Below are 9,502 nucleotides of genomic sequence, written 5' to 3' on the forward strand. Positions count from 1 at the left end.
TCAGAAGGCGAATTGAAAAAAAGCCATGTTCTTCAGCCAGTTAGGATGAAGACTGGAAAAAAGCCATCTTTTTCAGCCAATCAGGACGCAGATTGAAGGTGCTAGGCTAACAGGAAGCGGATTGAAATGCAGCTTCCTCAGCCAATCAGGGTACGGCTCTTGGCTGCGAGCTTTTTCAACCAATCAGGAAGCGATGTGAGCTGGCCAATCAGGAAGCGGACGCAGGACGCTGGCTAATCAGGAGGCGGATTCAGCTCTTTTGGAAGTCAGCTGGCTCGGGCTGCAGTGGCCTCCACCAATCAGGGAGCGGCTTCCAGCTGCAACTTCTGAGCCAATGAGGAAGCCCAGGGAAGCTGCAGATATTTCAGCCAATCAGGGCTCAGCAGGTTTGACACCTCCCGGCTCCAGGACCAGGCACCAGGTGGGCACTGGGCATGAGAGAGAGCCAGGGACACAGCCCCCAGTGCCAGGGGGGCACTGGCCTTGATGGAGCCAGACCATGGACACAGGGACACAGCCTGGACACACAGACACAGCCCCCAGTGCCAGACACAGGGACACATGGACACTGCCTACAGCCTGCACACAGGGACAGACACACGGACACAGCCCAGACACAGGGACAGCCCCCAGCACTAGGTGGGCACTGGCCCACCAGAGCCATCAAGCCCGGACACAGGGACACAGCCTGGACACACAGACACAGCCCCCAGCCCAGCCTGGACACACAGACACAGCCTGGACATACAGACACAGCCCCCAGTGCCAGACACACAGACACAGCCTGGACACACAGACACAGCCCCCAGTGCCAGACACACAGACACAGCCTGGACATACAGACACAGCCCCCAGCCCAGCCCAAGCACAGGGACACAGCCCAGACAGAGGGACACAAATAGCCCCCAGTGCCAGACACAGGGGCACAGCCTGGACATACAGACACAGCCTGGACATACAGACACAGCCCCCAGACATGGGGACACAGCCTGGACACACAGACACAGCCTGGACATACAGACACAGCCCGGACACACAGACACAGCCCCAGCCCAGCCTGGACACACAGACACAGCCCAGACAGACAGACACAGCCCCAGCCCAGCCTGGACACACAGACACAGCCCCCAGTGCCAGGCACAGGGACACAGCCTGGACACACAGACACAGCCCGGACACACAGACACAGCCTGGACACACAGACACAGCCCCCAGCCCAGCCTGGACACACAGACACAGCCCGGACACACAGACACAGCCCCCAGCCCAGCCTGGACACACAGACACAGCCCCCAGCCCTGGCACACCCCCAGCCCCGCTGCCACAACACACCTGCACACAGTTTAAGAAAAGGTTTACTGATCCATCAGTACTTCTGCCAATATTGCAACAGCTGTGAAAGGCAAACACTGTTACAGTTTAGAAAAAAACCAAATTTATACAATGAAAATATTAATCAAATCTCAACCCCCTCCCCCAGTGGCTGAGGAATGAGCCTGGAGTTCCACATCCAGTATTAGCACCTGCAGCACCACCAGCAACCAACCCAGCCCCTCCAGCCTGAACTCCTGAGGTCCTTGCACAACTGGACACTGACACTGGGCCCCTACACCAGGACACCTGGGCTGTGACACAGGAAAAGGATGGAAGGGGAGGGATTCAGCCAGCTTGGATTGTGGGGAGCTGCACTCGTGCAGGTTCTGCTGAGCAATGCACGGGGATGCTGAGGAATGCACAGCTCCACTCCTCAATGTGTGCCAGAAACAGAATTCAGAAATCCATCCTACACAGTATCTTACAGCTTGTCAAATCAATGTTTTCCTATAAATTATATATAAGAAATCCATAAAGAAACAGTTTTACACTTCACATATTAATCAGAGAAGGGTGGGAATTGTTATTTTTATTGGCTCAGCATCCACTTTACTGTGCTCACTGTTCCATGGCTGACCTGGCCAACAACAGCACAGACACAGGGGCAGACAAACCAGCAGGGTTAAAGTCTGGCTACAGCCCCCTCTCCCCAGGATAACCAAGACTTTAACTCAAGGAACACTTTTGCCTTTTGGTTTTCCACAAGGACCAGCACAGGAGCTGCTGCCTTGGGTCACTCCTCACTGGGAAGAGGCTCTGTGTATCTCTGCACTCTTACACTGAACTGGAGAGAAATTCCCAACTTGGAGCTGGAGCTTTCCAAAGCCCAACTGACACACAGAAGGGTTTAAAACCAGGGACAAACAGCACTGCACTTACAGGACTAAAACTAAACCTCTGTTGGGCTCAGAGCCCCATTTCTTTCAGGAGACAACACAGCTTTACCACTTCTGCCTTTTCTTGAGGAAAAAAAAAAGAAAACCCCAAACCAAACAAAAACTAAAAAGTGATCCTCTTGCTTCCAAATCTACTGCAAAGTGGATGCTGACCAGCTAGGTCACCCCTGGGGAGCAGTTGGAGGAAGTTAGTCCTTGTAGTAGATGGCACTGTGGATCTGGCAGCAGAGAAAGGAATGATGCTCTAAAGTAGGAGGTAGGGGAACCTTGGTACAGCGAGTCCACCGGTGAGCTGGCATCTGGAAAAGAAGTTCAGGTGGTTAAAACTCCTCCCAAGCCAAACCAAATCTCCCCTACACAAACCTTTCTGCAGTTACCACTTGCTGTGGTGAGCAGTGTGAGCAGAATCCAGAGCTCTCAATTCCAGCAGTCCCAACAAAAAATAAACACTTTTACTATTTGCTTCTTTTCCCATAAATATAAATATTTCCCACTCTTTTCTGCACATACTGCCAACAATCTGAACTTAACTCTCCCATCCCAGGGCCTGCAGAGCAGCCAACACAAGGGAGCCAGTCCCAGTGTCACCTTTCCAAAAGCTGACAGTAATTTTAGTGGTTTATATTGGATACAATTACCATGAGCCCCTGTTATATTTTCTGAAAAATCTCTTTGGCCAGGACTTTGCTCCTGGGAGGCTGAGAAGCCTCAGAGAAAAATGAAAACAATAATTATCTGATTTGCTTCTCCTGTGTTTTGCTACTTTGGAATATATTTGCACATTGTGATTGTTTCACTGATTTCATGTAAATTGTTTTTACTTAATGACCAATCAGTGTCTGGAAGGAGTCACAAGTTTTTAATTAGTATCTTTTAGCCTTCTATAAGTATCTTTTCTCTATTCTTTAGTATAGTTAAGTATAGTATTCTTTTATATTTTATTTATGGTGTATTTATATATATAATTATATATATTTATAATATATAATGTAAATAATATGTATAATATATATATAACATTTATAATTATTACAATTATATTTTATACTATATATATTATATATTATATATAACATATATTACATATAGAATATATAGAATGCATAGAATATATTTATATTTATAATAAATAAAATAATAAATTAGCCTTCTAAAAACATGAAGTCAAATTCACCACTCCTCCCTTCAATGGGGGACCCCAAAAAATACCACAAGGCCCAGTCCTGCAAACACCCCTCACTTTGTGAGAGCAGCACCAAGAGAGCTGAGAGCCTCTCAGCAGAGCTTTTCAAACCTGCTGGGCTTTTTTACCTGAAAACATCACAAGTAAAGACATCAGCATGATAACCAGAACTGCAGCCAACTGAAAAACTGACACAAAAAGTCTCTGTATGCTGAGTACACCCAGAGACAGAACCCATTTTACTGACCTGAGAAGAATTTTGGACATGATATAGCACAAGTTAGCAAATTTACACAATCCAGACTCAAATTTCTCCTAGGTTAAGCAACATCCTGCCCAGTACTGATATTTTTATTTTCAAGAGCTGGTTCACACAGGATTTATGTGAACAATCTTTGATTATGTACAAGGGTGAGATAAACTCTGAGCATGACATTTCTGAGCACAGAAAGATGTTGAGACTGATCTGAGATAAGGGTAACACATACCTGAGACTCCACAGTTTTATCTTCCACTGGTCAAACCTCTGTCTTCATAAATGGTAATTTCAATCTACATAGAAAAGCTGTTAGGGAAACACACTATAAAGAGACTATGAAAACATACTCAGAAAAAGGCAAAAAGACTTTAAGATTATGGAACTTTTGATATTTTAGCTGCTTAAAGGCAGGTCCCAGAGCTCTAAAGCAAAAGGAACAATCTATGTGAGATGGCTCATCAGGTAAGAGCACTGGCTCCCAGCCCAGGAACTCAGTGTGGGTTTGAGTCTTGTCCCCTCTGATAAATTTTGAAGAAGGCTGTGCACTAAGCAAAAAAAAAAGTTAATACTGCTAAAAAGTCACCTCCAAACTGAAAATGCTTTTACTCAAGTTGAATGCTGAAGGTGTATTCACAATGGAAAACACAGTGAGGAAAAAGGAGTTGTGGAGGTGACAGCTCTGAGCTGTTTGGACAATCACAGAAAACCCAACTGCAAGGAATTAACCTTATCATACATTGGGTTCCAATTGCTGTGGTTTCAATATTTTCAAAGAAAGATGTGTAGCTCATTATACTTCTCCATTTGCTATGAAAGGTCTTTACAACTTCAGGCAATAACCACAAAAAATGTCTGGTACAAGTCCCTGGTGAGCTATCAGCTACAAAAGAAGTTCAGAAACTCCTCCTAAGTCAAACCAAAAGCTCCCCTGCACAAACCTTTCCAGGCAGGACTTGCCTTGCCTTGCAGGCATTTCTCTTAACAAGTTTTTATTCAGAAAAGCATCAAATGAGACTTTAACTGTGAGGATACTACAGAATTTGAGCACAGGATGCTGTACCTGGTGGTGAGGGGTGACAATGAGAAGTGGGGCAAGTTCTTCCCCCAGAGGGGAAAGTGTGGCTCAAAAGCTGAAGAAAAAGGGTTGAAACAAAGCACAGTAGAACAAGAGCAAGTGCTGGGCTTGCAGTGATGTTTGTATGTCAAAATCTTCAGCAGAACTGAGCTGAGGGTTGCACATTAACTGACAGCCAGGTCTTGTTCTCACAACATCAATTTCTGTCCTACAACACAGACAGAAAATCAGAATCTCTGGAGGTTACTGGAATAGAGAAAGGATCTCAAGTCACAAAGGTTGGGTTCCACATCTTCATGTGCCAAATCTTAACACAGCAAAACCTGACTGGGGACAAGAACACAACAAACAGCAACAATCACTGAGTCTGTATCCCAGATCAAGCATGAGCAGAGGTGCCTCAATGACACAAACCAGACGGCACAGAAGGATACAACTCTTAATCCTCTTTCAATGGGGTCTGTCAGCAGAAGGCCCTGAGGAGCGTAGATCTTCTCATTCTGTTCCTGAATGAACTTAGCAATTTTCTTTAGAACCTGGGGATGAAACAGCACAAAAGGCACAGCAAGGCCAAGGTGAGAACTGACACACAACTGCTCTGGTGGATTCACAGTGCAGGATTCAGGGTGACCCCCATGGACCCAAACTGAGCAGTACCAGCATGTCTGAGGTACAGAAATACATTACATTACATTCTAGAATGATGATATTATAGAATGCCTATATTATATTATATTATTATAGAATGCTTATAATGTGCTTATAATGCTAATAATTGTATTTTAGAATGCTTATATTGTATCATAGAATGCTTATATCATATTGCAGAATGTTATGTTATAGAATGCTTATATTACATTATATTACATTATAGAATGCTTATTCTATATTATAGAATGCTTACATTATATCATAGAATGTTTACATTATATTGCAGAATGTTGATATTATATTATAGAATGCTTATATTATATTATAGAATGTTTATATTATATTATGCTATATTAAAACTTCCTGAATAAACTTGGCAATTTTCTTTAGAACTTGGTATTATATTAATATTATATTATAATTATTTTAATATTATATTATAATATTATAGTAATATCATATTAATATTACAATTTATATTAATATACTATTATATTAATTAAATTATATTAATATACTATTAATAGTATATTTTATATTTATATTATATCTTCCTGAATGAACTTAGCAATTTTCTTTAGAACCTGATAATGAAACAGCACAAAAGGCACAGCAAGGCCAATGTGAGAACTAACACACAACTGCTCTGGTGGATTCACAGTGACCCCCATGGGTCCCAAAGTGAGCAGAACCAGCATGTCTGAGGTCCATCTGCACAGAATCTGCCCCAAAACACTGCAAGCCACAGAAAAACCACCAAGAAGCAAGGATGGAGGGGGAAACGAGCTCCTACCTTTTCATAGTGTGTCTCCATGCACAGGAAGATGGTGTAGGCAGTCAGGCAGGCGAGACAGCCCTCAAGGTAAGATTGGCCCCCAAGTTTCTCAGCTTCTGCATAGAGGTTGTTCAGTGTCCTGACTGTCTCCTCAAACTGCTGCCTGTCAATCTGCAGGGAAAGCAAGTGGGGCTGTCAGGAGAACATTCCAGAACTCACCAGGACCCTTGGACATCCAGCTCCACTCAGGGATCACCTATGCTTTAATATATTATATTTTATTATATTTATACTACACTACATTATATTATACTATACTATATTATACTATACTATATTATATTATACTATACTATATTATACTATATCATATTATACTCTACTAAAACTATACTAGAGAAAGAGAAAAGATAAAACAGAAGGCTTAACAAGAATGAATAATAAAAACTCGTGACTGACTCTTCACAGCTGATGGTGATTGGTCATTAAGTAAAAACACAAATTCACATTAAACTAATCAAACAATCTCCAGACTACATTCCTAAGCAGCCAAACACAGGAGAAGCAATCAGATAATTATTATTTACACTTTTCTCTGAGGCATCTCATCTTCCCAGGAGAAGAAATCCTGGTGAAGGGATTTTTCAGAAAAAAAAAGCATTCAGAGCAACATGCCTGTGCAATTCAACTGGGAAAAAACCGGAATTCACACACTAAAATGGATGTGTTAAATGGTTAAACTATATTAAAGTGGTTAAAATAAACAGGAGCAGAGTGAAGGGACATCCACACCCACAGTGCCTCGGTGTTGCTGCAGTGCTGACCAAACACACCACAACAGAGGAACGGGGAAGAGAAAAAAAACAACCAGAGAAAGAAAATAGGGTAGCAAGGCGTGTTTGTTTGGCTGTCACCCTAAGATAACACTTTTGATAGCGGTGACCAAAAGGAAAATACTTGGGACAGCATTTGGTACTTGGGACAGTATTTGTGAGGGCTCTGAGCGGGCTGGGCAGGATTTCAGGGGAGAGGACAGTGCTGTCACCTGAGACACAGAGACACAACGAGCACATTCTGCTCTACCGCTGCACACCCGCCGCCTTCCCCGGCACCGAGCACAGCCCGGGGACACCGGGCAGGAACCGAGTCCGCCCCGCACCGGAACGGCTCCGGTCAGAGACTGGCACAGGAGCTGCCACCCCGCCCTCAGGGAACCCGCGGAACCGGCCCTGACCGAGGCAGGGCACCGGCGAACGCCCCCCGAGCGCAGGCCCGTGAGGCCCTGCCCGGTGTGGGGCTCCGTGCGCCAACCCCGGCCCGGCCCCGCCTCACCCGGTTCTCCAGCTCGGCCGGGAACTTGCTCTGGAACTGGCAGCGCGTCCCTCCGCTGTAGTCGCGCTGGATGAACACCTTGCCCGACACAGGCGCCTGCTGCGGCCTCATCGCGCCGCCGCCCGCTCCGCTCCGCTCCCGTCCGCTCCTTCCGCCGCCCGCCCCGCGCACTTACGGCTGTCGCAAAACCGCCGCGGCTCCCGGTGAGGGCGGAAGTGCCGCTAGGCGCCACCAGGTGCGGCAGTGCGCAGGCGCGGCCTCGGAGGCCGCAGAACAGCACGAGCGCGCATGCGCAAAAGCACCCGTATTCTATTGGGTGAACCGCTCACCTCAGCTCACGTAACATTCCCCCCTCCGGCAGTACTTGGTACCGCCCATGCCCACAGGGCAGCGGCGGCCGGCGCTGTCCCGGTACAAGGCGCTAACCCGGGGCCGGGCGATATCCCGGGACAAGGCGCTGTTCCGGGACAAGGCGCTATCCCGGGACAAGGCGCTGTCCCGTGGCCCACAGGCACCAACATCTGGCATCGCTATCCCGGGGCTCGGCGCTCTCCCGGCGGGTCCTCCCCCCGGCCGTACTTGGTACCGCCCGTGCCCTCAGGCACCGGCGCCTGGCGCTGTCCCGGGGACGGGCGATATCCCAGGACAAGGCGCTATTTCGGGGCCACCGCTCCCAGCTCGTTCATCATTTCCATGACTTTTCCTAGAAAACGGAGCCGCTGCGAGCAGACCGAGCCGCCCCCGCAGCTCTATCCCCGCTGCTGCACACGGGGGCCGGTGGCGGCCCCGTAATCTTTCCCCAGAGCTCCAGGCAGCGGTGCCTCAGGCTGAGGCAAGGCTGGGAGCTGCCGTGAGGGCAGCAGAGAGCTCAGAGAAGGCAGGGCTGTGTCTGTGGTGGGAGCTCATCCTCCGGGACTTCCTTCAGGAGGGTCTGCTCGTGCTGACGGTGCCCCTCTGCTCCTGCTGAGAGCTGTTAAAAATAGGTTAAAAACTGTTGTAAAATAGTTGGTAGATCGTTAAGCATGTACTCTCAGTTTGGTTATTATATTGTAAAAGGGGTTAAAAAGGAAATCTGGTACTCAAGGTACCATAACACACCTCAGTAAAGCGCACCACGAGCCAGCCTGGACAGATGCAATGGCCAATCAAGGCCTAAAACCTTCATGCAGATGAAGGATCCAAACAGAAACCAATCCAAAGGGACAAAAAACAGAATAAAAAGGAGCTCCTGACCCACTGAATTGTGCTGCTCCATCTGGGACATTGGGGCAATCAGTGCTGAAAAGAAAACCCAGCGCTGGCGCTGCAGCATCCTTGAGGGAACGCTCCTGCTCAGCCCGGGCTCCCTTGCTTTAGGCCTTTCTTTTTCCTATAATAAATGCTCAAAATCACCCTTGCTTTAGGCCTTTCTTTTTTTATAATAAATGCTGAAAATCAGTACCAGGAGCCTGCTCTCGTTTTTACCAGTTTTTACCCATCGGGGAGGAACCTGGGACCTCCTCCAACTGAAACGAGCCAGCCTGGACAGAACTGTAATGGATCAATCAAGGCCTAAAACCGTCATGTAAATGAAGGATCCAAAAAGAAACCAATCCAAAGGGTTGGAAAACTAATCCAAGGGACACTTGTGGCTCTTGGAGGACACAGACACTGAAATAGAGTCTTTCAGGCCACCTAATGCAGTAGATATGCAAGAGGACAAATCAAATTTAGACATGACTTAGATTGGGAGATATACTCACACAGCAAATTTGTGTCGTTTTATGGGCTTGAAAGATTTTAAGTCAGAGGTCCCTGTATGGTTTGAATTAGGTTGGGATAGGGGTATTCTGGAAAGCCAGATCTGGAGAAATTTTTATTCAGGGCATTTGAAATTGAGTAGGGGCCATCCAGCTTTTCTGTAATAAATAATTATTCTCTCTTAAATAAAATATTATTCTCTCTTAAATAAAGTACT

The 9,502-nt window shown here is 46.5% G+C and overlaps 1 protein-coding gene across 1 annotated transcript; it reads right to left on the minus strand.

The window, feature by feature from the left end:
- Window positions 1–1,337: 1,337 nt before the first annotated feature.
- Window positions 1,338–7,842, minus strand: GOLGA7 (golgin A7). The gene is made up of 5 exons (XM_064731138.1): window positions 7,546–7,842; window positions 6,232–6,384; window positions 5,222–5,323; window positions 3,942–4,005; window positions 1,338–2,569 (listed from the first exon to the last, which is right to left on the minus strand). The coding sequence occupies exons 1-4, from the start codon at window positions 7,654–7,656 to the stop codon at window positions 3,958–3,960; spliced, it is 414 nt and encodes a 137-aa protein (XP_064587208.1). The 5' UTR covers window positions 7,657–7,842; the 3' UTR covers window positions 1,338–2,569; window positions 3,942–3,957.
- Window positions 7,843–9,502: the final 1,660 nt, after the last annotated feature.

The sequence above is a fragment of the Zonotrichia leucophrys genome, chromosome 22 (assembly GCF_028769735.1).
Source record: "Zonotrichia leucophrys gambelii isolate GWCS_2022_RI chromosome 22, RI_Zleu_2.0, whole genome shotgun sequence".
Classification (NCBI taxonomy): Eukaryota; Metazoa; Chordata; class Aves; order Passeriformes; family Passerellidae; genus Zonotrichia; species Zonotrichia leucophrys.